General features: G+C 39.1%; 2 protein-coding genes and 1 pseudogene across 2 annotated transcripts; 1 reads left to right on the top strand and 2 right to left on the bottom strand.

Moving 5' to 3' along the window:
• Positions 1-948, bottom strand: LOC103554304 (olfactory receptor 51I2-like). Its single transcript, XM_008525299.2, has one exon. The coding sequence runs from the start codon at positions 946-948 to the stop codon at positions 1-3; it is 948 nt and encodes a 315-aa protein (XP_008523521.1).
• An 11766-nt stretch (positions 949-12714) lies between these two features.
• Positions 12715-13653, bottom strand: LOC103554310 (olfactory receptor 51B5-like). The gene has a single exon (XM_008525307.2). It carries the CDS (start codon positions 13651-13653, stop codon positions 12715-12717), a length of 939 nt encoding a protein of 312 aa, XP_008523529.2.
• An 8550-nt stretch (positions 13654-22203) lies between these two features.
• LOC103554319 (olfactory receptor 51B6-like) lies at positions 22204-23229 on the top strand (annotated as a pseudogene).
• Positions 23230-25864: the final 2635 nt, after the last annotated feature.

Raw genomic sequence — 25864 nt, forward strand, 5'->3', positions numbered from 1 at the left:
TCAGAACTTACTCCTGAAGAACATCTTGAGAAGCCTGTGGCGGATCTCCTTTGTCTTAATGGAGTAGATGATAGGATTGAGCATGGGAGGCACAAAGAGGTAAAGAATAGACATGAGGATATGGACAGCATGGGGCAGGCCAGCACCAAAGCGATGCACAATGGACACACTCACCATGGGCACATAGAAGATGAGCACAGCTAAGATGTGGGACACACATGTGTTGAGTGCCTTGAGGCGCTCCTCTTGGGAGGAAATGGCTAGCACTGATCTCAGGATAAGTATGTAGGAAATGAAAATGAGTACAGAGTCCAGGCCAAAGGTGAACAGTACAATGGACAGCCCATAGTAGCTATTAAGAGAGACATCAGTACACGCCAGCTTGATCATATCCACATGAAGGCAGTAGGCATGGGAGAGGATGTTCTTGCTGTGGCAGAAGGACAGTCTGTGCAGCAGCAATGGGAAGACCAGAATGAAGGCAAAGCTTCGGACGACAGTACATAGGCACATTGCCATAATATGGGCATTAGTGAGAATTGTAGCATAGCGCAGTGGGTTGCAGATGGCCACATAACGATCGAAGCTCATAGCCAGAAGGATGCCAGACTCTGTCCAAGAAAAGAAGTGGATGAAAAACATTTGAGCCAAGCAGGCATTAAAGGCAATCACCTGGGCATGGAAGCAGAGGGCAGACAGCACAGTCGGTAATGTGGAAAAGGACACCCCCAAGTCATTGACTGAGAGTAGAGACAAGAAGCAGTACATGGGTTGGTGCAAACTCTGCTCCTGCTTAACAATGAGGATGATCAGGGTGTTGCCCACAATAGAGATGGCATAGAGCAGAAGCAGAGGGACAGATAGCCACGCCTCCATGGCCTCCATTCCTGGGAAGCCCGTCAAGATAAAGATAGGAGCATCAGAGGTATTGATCTTGAAGTTGCCCATGAGAGGCTGGGAACATTTCTCATCAGCCAGCACGACTTAGTGGATAAATTACTCCATGCGTCTAAGATTACTACTCTTCCTAGGGAGAAATAGCAACATTTATGTTTATAAATAGTAATTATATATAGAATTTATTCCTAAAATACTCTGGAAGAATGATCAGCAGGTCATGATACGTTAGCTGACAGAAAGCCTTCTTTCTTAGACACCTTTCAGAAAAATATGTAGACTAGGACTCTTCAGGATGTTTATCTAGCTCACTCAGTCTCATTGGTAGCCCTCTGGACGCCCTCTGTATGGTCATTATCACAACTCTCTTTCAACTGCCTTAAATTTCATAGTCATGATATTAGCTAATCCCTGAGAGATGTTCACACTTAGACCCAGTCAGACAAGTGAAGAACCAAATGCCCATGCAAAGAAAGGGAATTACTCTGGGTTGTCTTGGGCAGCAGTTACATGGCTAGAACTTGAATTCAGTAATCCAACTCCCATCCTTAGGTGCTTGTATGGTCCAGAGCCCCACATTTCACACTGGAAGAGTCCTGGAAAATCAGTAGGCATTGTATGATACTAGTTAAGAGCATGGAGCCAGAACATGCTGGATTTGAGATCCAGTGTTGCCACTTAATAGCTGTGACAGGCAAATTTCTTAAACTCTCTCCTGTAGTTCCTTTACTTTCAAGCTACGGGTAAAATAGAGTTGCCCAATGTATCTGCATACATGCGTATGTAAGACAGAAAGAGAGAGAAACAGAGAGACAGCGAGAGAGAGAACTTTGACTTGGAACAGGTCCTGCACAGAGTAAGCATTATAGAAGCACTGCTGTTACCGTTATTATTTAAAAGCAATTTAGATGGAAAATAAATTGTACATTGTGCTTTCTTTGACAAAAGTCATGAAATATATTTATGTTGAACTTGATGTATTTTTACACGATATATCATCACATAATAGATTACGGTACAGAAAAACAATAGTAAATTGCAAAAGTTTAAGAAAAATTAAGACAGAAAATTTTAAATTGAAACATCCTACTACCTTATTTTTCCTACGAGTTGTTAATGAATGGCACTATTCCACTTCTGTAATAGACCTTTGTTTTCCCTTTCACAGACTTTCAAACTCGGATAGGAGTAGAACATGAGAAACATTGCCTTAGCCCAGCCCAAAACGGGTTGTGAGACGAGATGATAAAGAAGTAACTCAATGTATTTTACATCTTTGCTCACTCGCTTCAGAACTTCAGAACAACCATCTGTGGAAGAAGCTACATTTAAGAATATTTAATAATATTTGTATGGCATGTCAAAAAACCCTTTCATCCCCTGTAGATAAGTGGCTTCGCCTACTAGTTTTAGAACTTAGGTGTTCATTCCCCTCTACCTCTCATACGTAATTCCTAACACATGAGTGTAACTGCCAACACTGAGTAACTTATCATTTAATACGAACATTTGGGGGAAAATTTCCTTTACTCTGGTTTAAGCTCAGTATTGCATCAATGAACAATCAGACTAGAAATCAGGGAGAAATTCCCCACCACAGGGATATGGGTCTGAGACAAAGTTTCAGGGCACTACTGCTGAAGGATGGGGATGCTGAGCAGCAGCATTGGATTTGAAGAGATTGGGAAGGTGACCTAGGTAAGCTCCAGGAAACCTGTACAGGCTAATGAGCTCCCATTAGTCCCACACAAAGAGACTGACTCTGAGGATTTTAGAGAAGATGGTCTCAAGGAAATGCATGGGTCACCCACTTCTTAAGCACCTTGACCTGGATTTCATTCGGTCATGTCATATGTTCTGCTATAAGGAAGTGTAAAATTGTCTTCACTACAAACCTGCTGCTGCAGAATAAGGCCAGTTTTAGTACCTCTTTCTAATTAGAGACGATAAAGTTCAGCTGAGTGTTCATCTCTATTCCTTGATATATTTTCTCCATGTTCATGCCAAGCAAAAAGCAGGAGCAGAGGATGAAGAGAGACGTGAGAAGGAGATGGAGAAAAAGGGATAAAGAATCTAGGGTAAATGATATGGAAATAGGGAGGGTCAGGTGAGCGAAGTAAATGAAAGGCTAGAGAAGGAATTTTAGGGATATGGTGACTAGAACATTGAACATGGAATGGGAGAAAGAACAGAAGACAAATAAGGAGACCGAGAACATCCACAAGGCAAAGTCCCAGCCTGCTCCAAGTGCTCCAGGAGGAATGGGCTGTGTTTTCCCTTGTTAGGCCAAGGCTGTAGAGACCCTACACACACCACATTTCACAGGAGCTGCCTCTCAGGCTCCGAGCAGTGAAGGAGCTGTAAGCTATAATATCCCCCAGACAAACCCTGTTGGGAATATGCTCCTCACAGTGTATCCCAGTGGATACTTCGTGCTGTCTATTCTCATGGGTGATTCAGAGCTGTCTGCAAAGGCCAAAGCAACATCTGCTCTCCTCCCAGGTGAGCAGGGCTTACCTGCCCCACACCATGTTCTCTTGCCTTCTGAGATCCTCTCACGGTTGGATCCTAAGGACCCCCTGGCAGACGAGGAGTAAGAGTGCCAAGGGGTCCAGGGCTAGTAAATGGTAAACAAAGAATATAACTCATTCATTTTGACCTTCAGCTCCAGGGTTTCATTTTCCCAAGCCAAGTGCCCACTCCAGGACCCTCTTCTTAGGGGACTGTTCAGATGCCAGAATGTAGTGCTGGTTAGAGTCATAGGTGATAGAAATATAATAATCATTGATGAGATTTAATGTTTACAATATTCTCTGAACTTCATCAAGAACTTTATGGGCACTGTCTCTTTCAATCCTAACAACCAATTTCAGGGCTTGCTTCCTTGTCTATACATGTTTATTTTAAGAATAATATGTGGCTTTAGAGCAGAGTATTTTGGCAGGATTTGGAAGTTCTGAAATTAGAAACGTTGTGCTCTGCAAATAGGAGGCATTAGATGCAGACTGAAAAGCTGGAAGAAGGATAAGAGATTTGTTTTTCCTATTAGTTTTCTATTCTTGTCATTGTCACACAAGCAACTGTTTTATCCTTGGCAACAGCAGTGGATTCTAATAGAAGCAGTTGATTCCAGTTTGTGGTGCATTTCTCTTACCCTTACCTCAAAACAGCCTCATCACATTGCTCAGCTACACCTGCATCAGCTCTCTGTGGCCCATCCCTACAAGTTTGGGTCCCAGCTCTGTGGGCATTCTCTTTTGAGTTTCTGATAACCAGAATCTAGTTTCTTAGAGCAGAAGTTGATTCCAGCAGTTACCAATTCTGTTAGAGCAACGTTCCCTGCAATGCAAACTCCTTCCACTCTCAGCTGAGTTATTTCTATGAGAACAAAGGTTCTCAGAGAATAGTTTTATAGAAATTAAATTAAGAATAACTGTGGGTGTGGGGTCGGCCCCGTGGAGGAGTGGTTAAGTTCTGCTGCTCCACTTCGGCTGCTCAGGGTTCACTGGGTCAGATTCTGGCAGACCTACATACTGCTCATCAAGCCATGCTGTGGTGGCATCCCCCACAGAAGAACTAGAATGACTTACAACTAGGATACGCAACTATGTACTGGGGATTTAGGGAGAAATAAAAAGAGGAAGATTGCCACAGATGTTAGCTCAGGTCCAATTTTCCTCACATACACTCAAAAAAAGCATATCTTAAAAAAAGAAAGAATAACTGTGGGTGAGTTTTGTTTCATCCCATCAATATTGATCTTTTAACATATAATCTAATTGAAGGGAAAATAAGAAATAAGAAAAACTCCATCTATCTTATTCAAGACTGTATTTAAAAAAATAGGTTTACATTTAGCAATATGGAATTAAAGTTTTTATATTGATTATATTAATGTGTAATTAAAGCAATGGTAATTATAGAACATTTTAACACTTGGAGCCTATTGAGTAAAGAAAAAAGTAAATAATTCCAATTTGCATATATATTTTCAATGCAAACAATGATGTAGGAGTCATCATCACACGATTTTAATCATAAAAATTGATATACGGGAAAATGGACCAACTTCAAGGAGACAAAGCAATAATGTTGAATTTTTGACAATTGAGAAAACCTTGTTCATGTATTTTTAAAATGGATAACGGGGGAAGAAAATTTCTAGATATTCAGATTCCATAGGATACACTTAAAAGACTGATGGGACAGTTTTATTTTAAAATGTCACTATTCACAATATACTGAACATTATATCTTTTTCTGCTGTTTAAATATTAAATGACAAGTATTAGATGCCAACTTAATGTTTTTGAGGAAGTGTATACTACTTCAAAATTCTTTTAGAAAGTACCTAGACAAAAATTTTGAATACCACTGGTTTATATTCGTGTGAGAGGAGATATGTGTGGACAAGGGAAAAGAATGCAGTGCTCTGGGGGCTTCGATGGAAGGAAACCCTGGTGCAAAGGCTTGATGGATGGCTAATGTCAAAGGATTTGAGCAGATCTGGCTAGAGGCCTGATGTTCACTCCCAGGGCTAGCTTCATTGGCATGAAACCTGGGCAGTAGCATAACGTCCGTGCTCAGAAGGGTTCTGTAATTCAACATCTTGCGGCCATGTTCTTGAAATTCATAATAATTTTTGAACTTTTGTTTGTAATATGAAGGCTATGGGACAATGGAGCATGGGAATGTCCAGAGCCATTTCTTGCCACTCTATTTGCATATAGCATTAGTGACGTGGAACACAATGGGCCCATGATGTATAGAATTTCAGTGAGATACACAAAATTCAGGAGGAAAGCAGAGAAAAAGAAAGAAGAGAGAAAGTAAAAGAAGAAAACAGAAATAAAAATTGGTAGATTTTATTTTCACTTTTCTTGAAAATTCCCTATGGAAAATCTTCCTCAATTCTTTCTCCCCTTTCCACCCCCTCCTCGTTCTTTCCTTAAGAATGAGCATTATGGATTAAATCCTAAGAGCAATCCCCCCGGGTTTTCATACCTGAGTGTCACCGAGACTCAATAAATAACGTCCCTTACCAAGTCCCTTGACCAGAGGAGGCTGGAACCCTGAACTAAGCTGAAGACACTCACTGAGCTCACACAGCTGAGGATGGATCAGACATTTCAACACAGATTACACACTCAGACCCCATTATCCTCCAAATCACACCCATACAACCTGCACAAAAACACTCTTTTCATGTCCCTAAACAAACCATCTCATTCAAGTATATATGCATCACCTGCACTAGCTTTTGCTCCATCACTCTCCCACACAGTCTCACACTCACATATGACACCTGTTACAGTGTTCCAATCTCAGCGTGCCCAACTTGTGAATGCATATCAGTGACAAAGGTATGTTCTTGAAGTCAGATTCCGCAAAAATTTACATTCAAAGAAAGAAATCATGTTCAATTATCGAAATCTAGGTCTAAGAGGGAGACTTCAAATACTTAGCCATCATAGCAACCCAGAAACAAGGCTGAGTGGGACAAATCTGGGAGGATGTTCTCTCATTCCCCTGAGAGTGTTGCTCCAGCTCAGTGTCTTTTTCCCATTGTTTTCCCTGGAAAACAACTTTGCTTCTACCTAGTATTTCTGGTATCATGTCAAAAGATGCTCAGAGAGTAGCAGCTTCCTTACAATAATCATTTGAAATCTTCCTTTGCTGGCAATAATAAGCTGGGAAAAGAGGGGAAGAGAAGATGATAGTGACTCCAACTCTCCACTCTCTCCTATGCAAACTTCTTGCTTCTAGTGGCTGCAGCCGTCAGTGAAAGTTCCCAGGCAAATAAGAGGAGTGCTCCACTTATATTTGTTTCTTTGGAATCCAAATGATTAAAGTGATTGCAGTATTAGATATTGATATTAGAATGCCTTGCAATACAGATAAGAGAATTCAAGTATTGGCCAAATAAATGAATAGTTAAGTGAGGTTAAAACTTCAAACTTTGAATTAGGAGACTGGAGTTCTTATTTCAGTTCTGACAGTAACATGCTTTGTGATCTGGATTACATCAGTTCACTTCTCTGAATTTGGACTTTCCCTAGTAAGACAGAAGTCAGAATGGTTATTATACTCTGTACCACACCAACATGAACCTATGGGACAAAGAGCTTATAAAAATGGGGAGGGAATTTTTTTTGGTATCCAAACTTTTTAATTCCAGATACTTTACTCCTTCTCAACTACAAAAACTGTGAGATAAGTAACCCAAGTGCTTTTGTCATTTCCAAGCAGTAAATGAGGAAATTGAATCTCAAAAAGATCGTGGGACTTATCGAAGGCTAAATAGTGAATAGGTAGAAAAATTGAGACTAGGATTCCAGAGTCCTTGTTCTTTGTAAACTAAGACTGCCCAGAAAAGGGAAAAGATTTTCTCAAGGTCATACAACGTTCTTGTGACAGAATCAGGACTAAAGTTGGCGATTTCAGTCATCCTACAAAGGATTCTTTTAGTTGTACAATGTTAATGGGGGAGGATGTATATAATACTAGCTCTCTACAGCAAAAATCAATTTACTCTTCCGGAATGTCTACAGAAGGTGAACTCCAAGACATTCCACTCAGTCCTTCAGTCTGCCTCTCTCAGCATGTGATATCTTATCTGGCCATCACATTCAGTCATTACACTGGTGAGAATATAGGACTTTGACCTGGCTTTTGCATAGCTGGGAGTGCTGTATCCCCAGCTAGCATGTCTGATAAATCTCTTGCTTTCTTCTATTGTACCCACATGTGTTCTAAAATCACTGTAGATAATTGATCATGAGACATTTGAGCATACTGAGGTTGTCTAGCCTCTCTATAGGCACTTCCAGCGAGATATAAAAAGAAAACATTTTGTGTGTATCTGGGCAGATATGTTACAAACTCTGATTAAATGAATAAAACATATGGCACTAAGTCAAGAAGTCAATGGTATTTTACTAGGAATTACCAGAATTTAGTCTTTTAGTGAATATTGATAAAAAATTTTAGGTAGAAACAGTCATATTGTGTGGAGGTTGCAATTGTATAAAAATGTAGTCCCAGCTTAATAGGATTTGCAAAGTAGTAGATGGATGAAAAATATAAAGATGATCAAGAACTAGAGAAGTAAGTCTTTTGTGAAGCAGAGATACTTGCCTTGATGTTTAAAAACTAGAGAGATAGAAAATAAAAAGAAAAGGTTTCTTGGGAAAGCGGAGTGGTATAGACTAAAATACAACTCAAAAAAGACAAGTGAAAGATGTGCAGGATGTATTGAGAGAGAAGTCAGGAAAGGTTAGAAGGGCAAATGCTTAAATTTCTAGCTTAGTACTTGGAACATAGAATTCAAACCATGAATTTTTGACTATAGAATATGTCGGAGGGAAAAAATGAGTTATAGGTGATGGAATCTTTTAAGATGCAATAACAAGTTAATAGCAATAAATATTTTTCTTGGTCTAAAAAAGATTACTTCACAGGAAGGTTATCATTTTATATGAGTGAACCAAATACCTGATGTTAAGGACAGGTGCACTGTCACTCCTTGGTTAGAACCCTTTGTTTACCAAGCAGAATGTCAGTTACCAACATCAGTGACCATAGGCCCCCAGCCACTCTCTTCCTGACGGGGATCCCAGGGCTGCAGTGGGCCCACACCTGGATTGCCATCCCCTTTTGTCCCATGTATCTATCTGGTAGCACTGGCCAGGAAGGCTACCTTCATCCTGGTCATTGTGACAGACGGGGCTCTTCATGCAATCATGTGCCTCTTCCTTTGCCTTCACTCACTCACCAACCTGGCTCTCAGCTCCACCACTGGCCCCAAATGCTGGCCATTTTGTGGCTGCAGGCTGGTGAGATTTCCTTTGGTGGATGCCTGGCCCAGATGTTTTGTGTCCATTCAATCTATACAATGGAGTCCTTGATGATTCTTGCCCTGACCTTTGATCGATACGTGGCTATCTGTATCCCACTGACGTACATAACGATTCTCAATCATACTGTCATTTTTCTGTCCCTTCCTTATTAGATTCATTACACTTTTCTTGGGTTTATTATAATCTTATCCCTCACTTTGTCCTCTCCTTCTAGCTAAGTTCTAGATATCTTTTCTGCATCACCTAGGCTTCAGCATAAAATTTAACAAAAAAAATTTGTCTTTTACATTCTATTACCAATCTCTCAGACCAAGGGAGAGGACTGATTCTCATTAAAACATAGATATACTACTAATCAATTACTAGCAGTGCTTACCTTACTCATTGCTTTATTAACACATCAATCCTCCTGGAAGCAATGACGGATTTTAACATACTGATTGTCAAGTTATTAATGAAATTTTAGTCATCTTATTAATAACATATTGATGCATTGGCTGGCTAGTATGCTGATGGTTAAAGTGATTTATATCATGACATTGACTTCTGGATAATGCTTACTGATACTCTAACTAATTTATAAGCTGATTGATCCAAGCACTGCCTTTTCCCAAACAAATGTCCAGTTAAGAATCACCCATAACTCACCAACTACCTGCATATGCGGTAACCATCAGGCCCTCCAGAGTCCAGTTTTTCCCCAATGGTGGACATGACTGATCAGTTGTGACTGTGTCTTACCCACAATGTAGTTCTTATACAATGATCATTTCCAAGACTTAAGGGAACAGCAACTCTTAAAGGAAGTCATTGAGGTAAGAACACACACGTAGTTTTCCTATAACTGAGAATTAGCCAAATCAATGAAGGCTAAAGGCACAAAGAAGAGGAAAGAGAGGGCAGAATGGTAACAAGGAGATGTGAGAGAAGGTAAACCGAACATAGAGAACAGCATCAAGAGGAGAAGATCTAACATAGAGACCTACATGTGTCATGATGACCCCGCGCTGCACATTCACTCCCAGCATCAGTCTCTCATCCCTTCCCTGCTTCTTCCAAAGAATATTCCTGTTATAGAAAAAATATTCTTGGTAGCCCTGAGCTATCAAGAAAGTCTAGGTAGCAACCTGGATCTCTTGATTATTCATATAAACACCCATGACAGAAATAAAATCACTGCTTATCTCTGAGGTCTCGGTATTTTCCAAGGAGTTGAACTTTCATGTTGCAATCTGTTACAGTGGACAGAATCCGTGGAGTCAGACAGCTTTCCTCAGTTCTCTGTTTACCGTCTCGCATCACCTATGTGAAGGAAGAGTAGTCCAAGAAGAGCAGTCATTTTTTCTTTTCCGCTCTATTATCTCTATCTCATTCTTGCATGGTCACCAGAGCTTTACCTGGGGCACCAGGAGTTAAGGAGAGGGGTAATCGCCACATCTTGATGTAGAACCTGGTACAAATGTTATCTTTGAAGACTCCTAAGAGGATTAATTGGTGAAGTTATTTGAATAGTAAAATGGTTCGCCAGGATCCATCTGTCTGCAGATAATTAGGCTCCTGGGATAGTTTTTCCTGGCCTCCTCTGCGAAGGAGGTGGGTCCCCTGAGCTGTATCCTATAACCCCATATTTTTATTGCAGACAGAAAGCAGAAATATAGCTTCATCTAGTAGATGGAAGTCGAGCTGACAAATCAACTTTGTCCTTTCTGATTTACCCTCAAAAGAGAAGATGCCATCAAAAATGTGTTTGACTTTGTCATTCCTGAATCCTGGAGCAGATAACCTCACTAAACAGACAAAGTTTGATGATTCCCTGACACTTACTTTTCCTCGGTTTCAAATGAGATCACTCATTATAGTACTTGACACATGCATTCTTAAAGTAATAGTTTTTTCACACAGGGATGTAACTGTTGATAAATTCTTTCAAACAGTAAGCTTTTTATCTGTCTCTTGGTACGAACTCCTATATGGAAGCATGTTTGTGGAGTAGAAGGAGGAGAAATCTCAGAATTCTAAAAGCATGGTAGAGTACAAGGCAGAAATGAGAGTCGACTCAAGAGAGACTATTTCAGTGGAGTACAATTGATACTGGCCTTAGAATTAGGTATGAATTTGAATCACAGCTATACTGCTTATAAACTTTACGTCCTTGGATGAGATATTTAACTTTTCCCACCTCAGATTCCTCATTTATAAATTAGTGATTAAAAAAACTACCTCATTATATTATTATGAATAAAATAAGTGGTGGATATGGTGGGTAGAGTAGGAAAAGTTGAGGAACAGTTGACAGACACATGTTTGGTTTCGTGGACAATTGAAAACAGGACATAACTTACCATCACACACATACTCACACTCACACTAACAATTTAGTATTCAGATCATGCTACTTGGATGTCACAGAAGATGAAAGAATGAAAGAAATTAGTAAAACATAAAATTACTCTCTTTTTATAAGCTCAATCCTTCCAAATTAAATTTCCTGATAAAATAGGAATGAAATGAGGTCTGAAGCTTTCTTATGTTGAACTCCCTACAAACAAAGCCAGAGACAGAGATTCACATGTATGTCATTTATTAATGAATGCTCTCAGGACACTGGTGGTGAGGAAAAGCAGGGTAGACCAGGGAAGGAGATAAGCAAAGACATAGAGTTTAATGTCAGAAGTTAAGAGGGTTGGTATATGTCCATGACCTGCTTCCTGGGGACCAGGGGCTGTAGTCTTGGTGAGGCAATTCTAGTTGAGTTGAGAACAATAACCTGAAGAAAGCAGTAAATGTGAGCTTTGAGCAACCAACACTCACAGGGACAAAGAGTAGGTGCATAGTTCCTAACAGATACAGACGAAGCACCAATGACACCAATAACATGTTATATAAAGTTCCTTCTCTTGGCTCACCTAGTTCCTTCTCTGCTCTGATTGAGATGTAGTGAAGACACAGCTTCCACCCTTTGAGATTGCTTTAACTTGAGTTTCAAGTCCTTTCCTAACTCATCAGAATACTTCAGTCAAATAAGAAAAGTGTTACTTTATTTCTTGAGATAGTCATACTTGTAAAAGGGAGTCAGGATGTATATACAAAAATACACTATTCAAAAAATATGGAAACCTATTCTTTCAGTCCCGCAGGCCTTGCTCATAGTAAAAATAGGGAGAAGGAACTATCTCCTGCTCTCAGAAATACTAGTTAGCCACTGATAGATGCTCGGGAGATGGCAGCAACATTAGAGCTAAATATTTGGGTAGTAGCATAAGAATGAGGGTAAAGAGAGAAGGAGGAGCTAACTATGTCTATTTCATCTTATTTATCCATGGTTCCTCTTATCACAATTTTTTATAAGTAGGTACTGCCTAGGGGAATAAATATATCATTCATGAAATAAATTCATGATCATTTGATGGAGAAGGGAGGAATCAATGAGATAGTTGGGATAATAAGTGATTACAGCACTAATCAAGGAAGAATACATCCTTCATTAAGGGAAAATTCTTGAGCTTCAGTGATCAAACATATAGGGCCTCACAATTTGTGTGCATATCTCTGGGAGAATTCATGGGAGCCAGAAATTGAATTGGATATAAATAGACCAAACTTTTCTCCATTTCATCCAAACTGACTCATAATTTTATATCCTTATAACTGTTTCTGTCTGCCAGTTTTCTAATCCCAAAGAAATATATGTTAGATATATTATAGACAAAGCTATAAACACTCCAGGCATTGTTATCACAAGACTTGAATGGCAAACAGAGAGAAAGAGAGTCAGTATACAGAGGTTTTTAAAAAATATTGCACAAGACGTGGGCTTAAAGAGATACTTTACTGCAAGTTGTAACTCTTTTAACAATTATTTTATCAAGATCATGGGTGACTAACATGAGACTTCTTTGCTCCCCTGCCAAAAACCAGAGATCTCACATTCTGTGTAAGGGACTGTGATGGTTAGAGATCAGGCTCCAACTCTATGGGTGGTGAAAAGATAAAGAATGCCACTCTGGATCTGCTTGGTTTTGGCACTGTAGATTACAGGATTCATTAGTGGAGGGAACAGAAAATACACATAGCTCATAATGAGGTGGACAATATGTGGAACCTGCTTCCCAAACCGATGAATCAGAGACAATCCTATCACTGTGATGTAGAAAACCAGGACACAGCAGATATGGGAGACACAGGTGTTGAGGGTCTTGGCCTTCTCTTCTCTGGAGGTGATCCTCAGAACACTCTTGAGTATCAACACATAGGAGATAAGGATGATCACAGAATCTAGCACAAATATAAGGACTACAAGCACAATTGGATACAGTCGATTGAATGTGGTGTCTGCACAGGCCAGTTTGATGACATCCTGGTGAAGGCAGAATGCATGGGAAAGGACGTGGGAGTGGCAATAAGGGAAAAAATAGAGGGGTAGGATTGGGGGGACAACAGATACAAATCCTCTCATCATAACTCCAAACCCAATTTTCACCACTTGAGTATCAGTGAGTATAGAAGTATACCTTAGGGGGTTGCAAATGGCAATAAAACGGTCATAGGCCATGGCAAGCAAAACACCAGACTCTACAAAGGAAAGTGAGTGTATAAAGTAGGATTGAGAAAAACAGGCTACATTTCCAACCTCCCTGTGATCCAGCCAGAGGACTCCCAGCACCGTGGGCATTGTGGTCAAGGTCACTGCAAGGTCTGTGGCTGCCAGCATGGCCAGGAAATAGTACATAGGCTCATGAAGATTGTGATCTTCCTTAATGAGAAATAGGAGGATGCCATTGCCAAAAATGACAGAAATGTAGATTAAAAAGAAGGGTATGGAAATCCAGTGGTGAGCTGCCTCCAATCCTGGAAAACCTGTCAACAGGAAGGAATTGAAGCTGCTGTTGGGCCACATGTTGGGTTTGCCAGAAGGAACGTCCTTTTTGTCAGTTATTACCACAGAAATGCAACTCTTCTTTCAGGGTATTGCTCCAAGTAAGTTGTTTCAGAATTCTTTCTTAAGGGTAATAATGAAATCAATATAAGCCATTGCTTCTAAAAACATATTTTTAAGACAACCTGTATCTTTTGTGTTCTTAAATACATATTCCATGGATGACCCTTTACTTACATAATAAAATCCTTGGAGTTTCATATGGTCACCCACATTTTAACAAGACCCCCAGGAAATGTGTGATGCACACTACAGCTTAGAAACCATTTCTATCACCCACGCATCAATCAGATTTCACAGAAGAATCCAGTCTTGAAAGATTTCAAGGAGCCCAGCCCTAAACTTATTCTAATCTACTATCCAAAGCTGTAATTGCCTTCACAGTAGTGATTCATAACTGACATTACCCCATGTATCTACAACTTCTCTGAATTCTCAACAAGTCAGGAATCAAAGAGAAAAAAGTATGTAAAAAGAAGCTGTGCCACTACCACTGCTGCTAAGGAGCCGACGGATATGAGGAGGAGGCACTTTGCTTCCAAATTTCATGGATGAGTGTTGAGAAAACAAAAATTTTCACCTTATTAGCCTCGGCCTGAACACTATATAAATACTCACTATTTACTACAATAGTCCGGAAGTTAGATGGTTGTAGACACTCAGGCTGGAATAAACGCATAGGTCAGCCAACAATGTGGCTCATGATAGAATTTATCCTTCAGTTTGAAAAAATTTATCTTTTCTTATTTCCATTTAGTTTATTTCTCTTTCCCCATTATTTTTCTGTAGGCCCACTACAGCAACTCCCCAGAATTTCTCTCCTTTCAAGTTTTCCAGTTGTATTCAAACAGCCATCTTTGTGACATCCTTCCTTTTATATCTAGGCATAGGCTTCCAAAACTGTCCTACCCAGTACTAAATGAGAGCTCTATTGCTGCTTAAATAACGAGTTTTCTGCTAGTGGAGGAAAGAGATATGCTGTTTAAGAAGATTTTCACATCTCTTCTGCCACAAGATTGTGGGCTTCTTGCATATAGAAACCATGTTTTATTCACTTTGCCTAACACCTAGCAAAGCACTTAACATACGGTATGCACACACACTCATATGTTACATATAGACATCAATTATATATATATATATATATATATATATATATAATATATATATATACATGTACATATATACCTATATGTGCATATGTACAAATACACGCATACGTATCCACGTATGCAATTATAGATGTATACGTTAATTCACTCAATATGTTGTGAGTGCCCACTATGTGAGAGACATGACATTTTAAGCACTGGAATTAAATGGCAATAAGAGAAAGTCTCTAGCCTTATAAGCCACAAAGTAAGTTAGAAAATAAATAAGAAAAATTTAGATACGTATAAGTGCAATTTTACAATAAAACAGCACTATTTAATAGATATTGATTGGGATGGTATTGAGTATCATAGTTTCCATGATCTGGGAGTGCATCTTTGAGGATATGTCATTTGAGCTGAGGCCTGAATAACAAAGAATAGCTGCCCATATGAAGTTCTAGAGGAAGATTGCTTCTTTGAGAGGGGAAATTAGCCTATCTGGAGCCTGTGAACAAACAAGAGAGGGACAATAGGTCATGTCAGAGATCTATGCAGTGGCCAGGTCTCATAGAGCCTTGTAGACAACAATGGGAACTTTGTCTTTACTACAAAGGTGATGATAAGACATTGGAGCATTTAAAAAAAACACAGTAGAGGAGGGGCCAGTGAGGTATTCAAATTTGAGTTTTTAAAATATCGTTGGACTGCTATTTAAAGAATTAGATAATCAAGTAAGATGAAAGAAAGGAGAGTAGTTGGAAAGCTATTAAAACAATCCAGATGAAGAATGATGGTGACTTTGACTTGGAGAGCAGTGAAAATTAAGAAAATGTAAACAGATAAGAATACTTTTTTTGAGGTAGTACCAAGTGTTAATAGTATTTTAAATGGGAATGAGGGAAACACAAAATGAGAATGAATATTTCTTTGTTCATTTATGACTTAAGCAATTGGAAGATGGAGAAGTCATTTATTGAGAACGGGGAGTCTGAAGGAGATACATATTTACTTGTGAGGAAATCAAGGGTTATCAGTAAATATGTCTGAACTGGAGGAAATGAATGTCCAATATTTTTTCCTGTCACGTGCCATAACAGTTTGTTCAGTCTGGTTTTTTTTTTTCAAATTAAAATGATCTTCTCATTCATATGTGCTTCTGGGAAGTTATTTTGCCAGTGAAAGCTACCACCTTTAAGATACTTCCAGAGATAACCATCCTCTTACCTTGTCTCTATACAGATGAGATTTACCTGGAAGTTTTTAGCAGTGAAGAGATGCCTGGAAACTGGGCATGAGGCAATGATTCAGACCTTTTGGCCTGACCCTAATGGATAGAAAACTGATGGAAATGCTTCTCATTCTCCATACTCAATTCTCAGGAAAAAGACATAAACCAAAATTTAGTGCTGACTGAAAATATAATGTGTTATTTATTCTTCCATCACTGGATGAGAAGATAACCCCACTCTCCTCTTCTTATGTGTTCTAAATACAACTTCATTCATTTTACTTCTCTGACTTTTCAGCAATGTTCTTTAATCCAGTTGCTTAAGGCATTTTGTGAAGAATTCTCTCTTGTAAAAGATTATATAACACAAGTAGTGAATCACTACAGAGAACACTACCCAAAGTGGAAGCAATTCTATTTTGCCAATAACCTTCAACTCAGGTTCCTCTTCTCTATTCCCAGAAATTCCATGCAGAGCTACCTTTACTTCATGCATTGGGGAATTAGCATGTCTTCAGTTAGGAACTTCTCTTGGTTTCTGAGTAGAGGGGGAGCTTGCGGGATGATGCAAAAGCTGAGGAAAGACCATGGGGAATGAAAGAGGTTATGAAGGTTGAGGAAAGAACCAAGAGGAAGAATCTATAGCTGAGTATGTCAAAATTCAGATAACCTTCTGCCATTTATGGCCATAACCCTTCTCTGTCTCATTTAAATCTCTTGTTGGATAAGAGATTCCTCTGTGTTCATCCTCTAGAAAGGACAAAAGACACATGGGATGGTTAACCATATTCATACTACTGGACATGACAGGTCTTAGGTACTCATGCCTAATTCTCTTTTCAAGTGCTATCAACTTCAGACTCACCAAGAGCCATAGGCTATAAAGATCCACTCCTTTTTTCCCCACCCGTCCTCTCTTTACACAGCTTATAGAGGGGTCTCCCTGTACCCTCTTTCTGCACCTGCTGGATGTTTTCCCATACTCACATGCACCATAGTTTGGTTTTTAGGAAGGAGGAGCAAGGTTCTTGGGTCTGGCCTGAAGACTCAGATCATATGGCTCCTTCTAAAAGTCATCTAAGAGAGCCAGTCAGTGAGGTTATTGACGAAGAAAGCATGTCTTCAGAGTTTTTCCTTTTCCAGTAAATTGGGATCTTAAGAAATATTTTCTCTATCTTAATTCCTCCTATGAAGGAGATGGAACAATTAATTAATCTCCCCAAGGTCTTAAAGCAGCTTCTACAAATAAGGTACTGAGCTAATAGAGTCTCACTTGGCAGCTTTATGTGTGAGAAGTCAGAGCTCTTGTTTTTATGGCCCCAGCAGACCCTGGCATCACCTATAGGAGGCTGTTTATCCTCCACATCTACTTCAAAGTTCAAATCACTCCCTGTTGCTCTCAGGGGCAAACAAGCGTCTTCTTGGCCTGAGTCCTTTGAATTCTAATTATATGTTCTGCTTGATTTATCTCAAAGCTAGCTTGAGAGTGGACAGTTAGATGGACTAGAGTCAATATGGTAAAAGTCAGTCAGCCTCCCCTAATACCCAACATGAACCCACAATCTGCAGTTCTTACTATTCCTTTATTGAGTTCATCTTGCCAGAATTTTTCTCTTACCCTAGAAATGCAGTGAACATACTTGTAACACAGTGCTCCAGCTAGGCACACCTCATCACTTTAGTCCCAGGAATGATAATATCTGTGGTTTCCCCTTCAACTCTGATAGGAACCATCCTGCCAGTTACTGGTTTTAGCGGTAAATAAACATATATTATCAGAAAAATAAATTTTCTGTCCCTGAAGAAGTCTCATTTTTACATGCTTTGTTAGAATTAAAGTAACATGTAATGCAAATCAGAGACACAGATGATTTCTGCTGGAATCATCAACTGGTTACTAGCTGTTATGGGCTGAACTGTGTCAATCCAAAAAAACTCAGATGTTGAAGTTCTAACTCTCAGTACCTCAGAATGTGACTGTATTTGGACACTGGCCTATAAGGAGGTAACTAAGTTAAAATGAGACTGAGTGGGCCCTAATCTAGTCTGACCAGTGTTCTTATAAGAAGAGGAAATTTAAGCTCACAGAGATACCAGTGTGCATGGAGGAAAAAACATATGATGGCTCAGGGAGAAGATGGCCGTCTGCAAGCCAAGGAGACAGGCTCCAAAAGAAACCAGCCCTGCTACTACCCTTATCCTGGACTTCTAGCTTCTACAACTATGAGAAAACAAAAGTCTGTTGTTTAAACCACTCAGTCTGTGATACTTTGTTGTGGCAGCCCTAGGTAACTAGTACACTAGCAATGTAAATGTGGACAAACTACATAATCTCTTTAACACAATGTATATTTAGGTATAAACTTAAAAAATGTACAGTGCTGGATGCTACAAATTACAAAATACTGGTCAATAACATCAAATGGAGAGACATATCATTTTTATGGATTGCAATACTCAATATAGTAAAAATGCCAATTTTCCCCAAATTCATTTATAGTTTAATGCAATTCCTGTAAAAATCCAAGCAAAACATTTTAGAGACATAGACAAGCTTATTCTAAAATTTCTGTGGGAAGACAAAGAATCTAAAGAGCTAAAACAATTGTGAAAAAGAATAAAATGCAAAGAATAACTCTATTCAATGTTAAGGTTTATTGTATAGCTATGGTAATCAAGATTGTATGGTATTGATGGAGAGAGAGACATTTGAAACAATAGAACAGAGTCTAGAACCCAGAAATAGACCCCCATAGATATGCTCAATTGATTTTTTAGAATTTTTCTCTTAGCTTTTATTTTTAAAAATTTCCCCAGCTTTATTGAGATGTAATTGACATACAGCATTAAGTTTAAGGTGTACAATGTGATCATTTCATAACATATCTATCGTGAAATGATTACCACAATAAGGTTAATAAACACCTCTATCACCTCACATAATTACCATTTTTTTTTGTGGTGAGAACATTTAAAATTTACTCTTAGAAACTTTTAAGAACATAATACACTATTGTTTGTCATCGTGCTAACCATGCTATGCATTAGATCCCCAGAACTTATTCAGAGTCAATCAACCACTGGGTAGGGTCTATCACTTCATCTATGTACTTTGATGATTTGAGAACCTGATCAAAATCAGGCTGTAAGATGGTCAGAAAATCAATTTGTATGTGAAGGGAAAATGATCTTTCAATGACTCAAAAAGAACACACACTATGTGTCAGGCATTGTGCCAAGATTAAACTACTGAGAATGGAACCACGGGAAACCCTACAGATAGAATAATCAAAATAATAGCTTAAAATTTTGAACTATCCAGAAAGGAATGTTAAGGACAAAGCTTAGGAGGTTTAAAAACAATGAAGAGAGAGATGATATATTTGAGATAGAGGAGAAAGTGTCAGGAAAAGTGAAAGAAAAGAGTCCAGGAGATGGTGAGGGAACAGGTGAGAGGTCTGAGCAGGATATCTGGGTGTCTGCATGGAGCCCACAGCTCATGTGGTGGGGTTGGAGACTGGAAATTAGTTTCTCATCAATGAAAACCCAAGTCCGCTTTAAGACAGAGATTCTGGGGGATGATGGGTGGCTGCAGGGATGAGGCAAAAGTCTAGGGCTTTTAACCCCTCTAGAACTCACAGCTAATCTCTCATATCAAAAAAACAGCTCAGAGTAAATCAAGTACAGCACTCAGCTTTGCAGTATGAAAACAGAAAAGAAAGGCAGCAAGCTTGGTTGGACTCCTAAATACTACAAAGATTTCTTCCTAATTCCTGGAATCTTCCTAATCCACCATGCCTGGAAAGCACTGTGTCATTTGCTTAATGTGTCACCTTGGACTTGTAGCCAATACAACTCTGTAAAATGGGGGAAATAGGCTATTGTGAGGATTTTACACAAGAATGAGGCACATGTAGTATCCTACAGTCCTGATACATAATGGAAACTCAACAATTATTTGTTCCTGCATTTGCCTTTCCACTCCATCTTCCCTGTCTGGTGCACCAACTCCTGCATCTTTAACTCTCCATAAGTTGAATATTTTCTGAGCCTTTCACTTACAGGCAGGAGTCAGCTATTCCTTCTCTTCTCACCCCTGTGAAGGCAGAGCTCCTTTTCCTTCAATCTAGTCCCAGACCTCCAGGCTTTCTTTCGTCCTTAGCTACCATCAGAAGTCCCCACACTCACCCACCACTCTCCATCTTTCATTTCACCTTCCACTCATGTTTTATCCACTGCTCAGATGAACTCCAGTTTAACACTTTCAGTTACAGTCAAAACCAGGCTCCTCAAAACCCCATCATCTTCTATCTCTTTCCCAAGCTTCTTAAGAAAATTTGACACATAGGGCGAATGAATGATCCTCATGCATACCCACCAGATAGAGAGCGAAGTGTTCTTCTCAGTAATAGTAACACAACTTCAAAAGCAAAGAGTAATTTACTCCTTGCAAAGCACTTCTCCTTTGGCAATTCCATTCCATTCTCACACCCTGTGTGAAAAGTATGACTGAGAAAGACAGAAATTACTAGGACCATTTAAAGATAATGAAACCAAAGCTCAAGATAAAGTGACTTTCCCAACATCATTATTGTTACAAAATAGTGGAGCTGGAACTTCACCCATATTCTTCTGATGGTGAAAACTCAGTAATCTTCCAGACTTTTTTTTCTTTTTGAGGAGGGAGACTGGCCCTGAGCTAACATCTCTTGGCAATCTTCCACCATTTTGTATGTGGGATGCCACCACACCACAGCCTTACAAGTGGTGTGTATGTCTGCATCCGGGATCCAAACCTGTGAACCCCAGGCCACTGAAGCGGAGGGAGCAAACTCAACCACTAAGCAATCAAGCCAGCCCTTTACAGACATTTTTTCATGGGCCAAAAGGGGTCCTGGGAGTTATGCATTAAACTCATAGCAAGATGTTCTTTTCAAAGCATGTGAAATGTACAGCCCATACAAACCATAACAGAAAGTGGCCCCATTTTTCTCTGGCTGATGCCACCAATGCATGCTTCCTTTACTCCCAGAGATTGGCTGCTTGTACCAGATGATACCTTAAAATTCGAGTGTCACAGAGCCTTCTCACTTTTGCTAAATCTCATCAGACTCCATAGCTTTTTAAAAATATTCTCCTTAGGGGTCTGGCCCCATGGCATAGTGGTTAAGTTCAGTGTCATGGGATCACAGCTTCAGATCCCCATCCTAGACCTATGCCATTCCTCAGTGATGCTGAGGTGGCGACCCACATAGAAAAAAGAAAAAAAGGATAGAGGAAGATTGGCAATAGATGTTAGCTCAGGGAAAATCTTCCTCACCAAAAAATATATATATATGTATGTATATATATGATCTCCTTAAACTTGCCTAAGTAACTAATTTCTATCTTTGTATCTCCAATAGGTGATACACAACAGTAATTTGTCTTCTGCTGTTAATAAATAGTGCTCTCAAATATCTAGCATAAAGTGCACCCTTTACTGTTCATTTTTGTATCTATATTATGAAATTTTGAATTCTATGAGACACAGCACATCAAAAACTAAGATACTATGATTCCAGACAACATAGATCTTGAAATTTATGTGTTTTGGAGATGAACACATATAATTAATTCATATCATTTTGTATTCTCCCAAAAGTCTCCAGAACTTCATCAACTGGATTTTCCCTCCAGAAATATTGAATATTAGGCATTCCCTCAAATCAACTAAGTCTATTTTATTTTATTTTATTTGCTTATTTGTTTATTACCTGTTTTGCCATAGAATGTTTATACTTGCTCTTCCAACACTGCTTAGAATCAATTTTCTACTGATCCTTTAGGTTTCATATTTTCTGGGAAAACTTTACATCTATCCTCAATATCACCAGTCAAGAAAAGGAGCACCATGAAAACGCCCACTAAGTTCCAACACCATCAGGGCACTGTTTAAGTAGAGTGATTTCTTCTTTCATTTTGTTTTTATTTTCTTGGTTGTATAATTTATAAGCACATCAACCAGGTTTATTCTGGATACATTGCTGTATCCCTGGCATATGGTCCTATAAACTTATTTATAGTCAACCCTGAAAAATAAGTAGAATTGTTTTTTATACATTCTATTCCACTATACCTAGGAATCTCCAGGATAGTACTAAATTACCATCCTTGCTACCAGTGGAAGTCAAGACTGATAAACAGCATATGAACAGGCAGCATACTCAAGGAGACTTCTACAGAACTATCACTTCTATTGCATCACCTGAAGGGAATATTTTCCTCTTTGCAAGGCCTGTAATGTGGCTCAACACCACTGCTTAACTCTTTCTACTTACTGGCTTCCCAGACATGGAGGAGTCACATCACTGGATCTCCATCCCAGTATTGGTGGTCTACATCTCCATACTTCTGGGCAATGGCATCCTTCTCTTCCTCATCAGAGATGATCATAACCTCCATGAGCCCATGTACTATTTCTTAGCTGTGTTGACAGCCACAGACCTTAGAGTGACATTGACTGCAATGCCCACAGTTCTGGGCATCCTTTGGTTGAATCACAGAGAGATTGTCTGTGGGGCCTGCTTCTCTCAGGCCTATTTTATCCTACTCTTTCTATTGTAGAGCTGGTGTTTTGCTTGCCATGGCCTTTGTTCCATTGCCATCTGCAATCCCTCGAGATACACTTCCATCCTTACCAACACCAGGGTAATGAAGATTGCAATGGGGGTATTCATAAGGGCCTGTCTGTCAATTATGCCAATAATTATTGACCTTCACTGGTTCCCTGTTGTTGATCCCATGTACTCTCTCACGCTTTCCATCTACACCAAGATGTCATCAAGTTAGCCTGTGTGGACATCACTTCCAATCATCTCTATCCAGTTGTGGTCGTATTTGTAACTGTCTTATTGGACTTTATCACCTTCTTTTTCTCCTACATTTTGATCCTCAAGGCTGTCATGGGTATTTCTTCTGGAGAAGAAAGGGCCAAGGCCCTCAATACCTGTGTCTCGCACATCTGCTGCATTCTGGTCTTCTATGTCACTACAGTTGGTCTGACATTTATCCATATGTATGAAAAAGAAGTGTTCCTCGTGTGGTCCACACCAAAATGAGCTACATCTACTTCCTTTCCTCTCTTTTCTGAACCCTGTCATCTATAGCATTAAAACAAAGCAGATCCAGAGTAATATCATTCACTTATTTTCCCTGCCTCATTCTAGAGTATAACTTTGACTTACTGCTCTCCAGGCAATAGCTCAGGGAACCTAGACAAATTGACACCTTTGTTGTTAGCAGCAACTGGAGACAGGCATGTTAGTAGAAACCAACCTCTCTGCTATTTAGAATATCATCTCATCCTGCCCATTTATTGCTGAGTTCTATATGACATAAGATATGTACAACACTAAGCGTGTTCCTCAAATGTCCAACTAGTTGACTGTTTTCTTAGGTAACGCATCCTATTTGGTGAGCCTATTGCACCTAATATATGACTGTTGGATCTATGGTATGGGTCACCAGTGTTTGAGTCAAAGCCCATAGTTTTTCCACATGTTCTGCATGTATTGGCTCTGGTATACCTAGCAATGGCACTCTTGACCTCAAACATTCATCTAGTTTTTTGCTTATATGGAACTAGTTTCTATTTCTAGAAAATTACACAAAGTGAAGCAACAAATCTTACCCTGTCCTCAATTCAATATGGCACCTCTAAGTAAAGTATATCTAGTTATATCTAAGTCTGTTCAGTTAAGTTTTTGATAAACATCTATTTAACATTATTATTGTTGTTAATAATATATGTATAAGTATATGTAAATAATGTAGTACAGAGATATAAATATATAATAATTAACAGAGATATAATTTCTAATCCAGCTCACCATTGTCTTGGTGAGTTAGTCCTAGATACTGCTGAACAGAGATATACACTTTCAGGTAGCAAATTGTTACTAAGTTCCAGATTGGAAGTACATTATAGATGAGGCTAGATGGGTGTTCCTGGAATGTGCAAAATAACAGAGTTGAGAAAAAGTTGGTCATATGTGTGAAAGGGGAGGAAGGGAAAGGATGGAGGTAATTCTTATGACTAGAAGAAAAAAATGGTCTCTTCTGGCTCCACATATCTATCAGAGTTAATTTTGTTCGCAGTGAAGGCATGAAGAGAAGGAGTTCATGATCCTATGGCCAGCTGAAGAGCCAGTACCAATGACTCAAATGACACATTTTAAAGTAAATCAAAAAGACATTATGAACAGAAGATAGACTATGAAACATTAGGATTACAAAGGGGCTCCCCAGTGACTAGTCATTTCCTTTCATGTATACTCTGTCTCTGGGCTCTGTCATACAGGCATTCAAAGTGGTCTCTGACTCCTGCACCTGCTGTTGGTCACAGAAAGGTGAGAATCTCCCAGATCTCCTGGGATTTATGAGTAAGTAGGAGAAAGCAAATGTGAAACCAGATCTTTAGAGCATCTTCCAGGCTACTAAATGATCTTTACTATATCAGCTCAAGGGACTATTTGTTTGTTTACTCATTCATTTATTTATTTATTTTTACTCAACTCAGCTGTATGTCTGTAATTATGTGTGACATTTGTGTTTCTCCTTTCATAGCTTCTAGACTGTGTGCTCCACGAAGATAATGATATCATAGGTCTTATTCCCTTTTGTATTACAGAAACATGGATAATTTTTAGTAAAATACAAATTTTTACTAAAATGAATAAAAGTGACCCATGGATCTCTGTATATCTATGTCTATTGGTTCATCTGATTGGTCTCTGGATATGCATGTCCCCTGAATATCTCTGCTATTGTGCCTTGCACTGCATTCAAATATTTAGGCATCCTAAGCTGTATTCTTGTCTAACACCCTCAAAAACATAAAATCACAGCTCATTCAGTCAGAATTTGTTGTTTCCTTGTGCTCTTGAAAATGAATTTGGAGGGATCTAAGCTACAACAGAGGAAATCTTTCTTGACTTTCTTTCTAGGCCCCGTGATCCTGGGGCCTGTCATAGCAGACTAATATAAAGGATATTAGAGTAACAATATCTTTTACAGAGTCTTCAAATGGCTACATTTTATTGGCACACTCAAAAGTTTCTTTATTTCCTTTATGTCTTTCCTTATCTTTCACAGATAGGATGGAGAGGTCAGAGAAAGAGCTTATAAGAAATAAAGGACTGGGAACTTCAGGTAGTTTTTGATAGAGCTCAATTCTAGGAAACAGAGCAGAGCTCTGGCATCATGGGATCATGGGACCAGCTGAGTATCTCAACAGTCAGGTCAAAGGAGGTAGAGTGAGGAGCTTTTCCTGAGAGATCAATTTCACATCCTGCTCTGAGCCTTATATTTACACATGCTCCAATGTAGAGGCCAAGTCCTGGGATTTCTCAAAAAAGCTGGAGCAAAAAGGCCATCTTTCCCACATTTTCTTTCCGACTGGTATGTAATGTTTAAAATTAAATGGTGACAAGGCCAGACAGAGCTAGTATTCACTGGCAAGAAGGTCAGGAATTTAGTGTGTCCATAGATCAGATGATCAATTCCTGGCTTTGGAAAAGTATAAACATTATGTACTGAGTCTTGTAATGGGAATTTGGTAATTAAATCAACTCTATTAGATACCGTGTATTAGAATAGATAGTATTGTTAGTTATAAATTACCTAGAAAGACAGCAGAGAAGAGGTCAGAAATACAGAAGATAAGAAGAAAGGGTACAAGACAGAGTTTGGGGAAATGAAGGTTGGAAACAAGAGGAAAAAGAAATTGCAAGAAAAAGTAAATGTAAAATTTGTTACATAAATGTCTGGGTGATGTTCCTCCATGAGAAGACACTTAAGAGCAGAGAGA

This window comes from Equus przewalskii, chromosome 6 (genome assembly GCF_037783145.1).
Source record: "Equus przewalskii isolate Varuska chromosome 6, EquPr2, whole genome shotgun sequence".
Classification (NCBI taxonomy): Eukaryota; Metazoa; Chordata; class Mammalia; order Perissodactyla; family Equidae; genus Equus; species Equus przewalskii.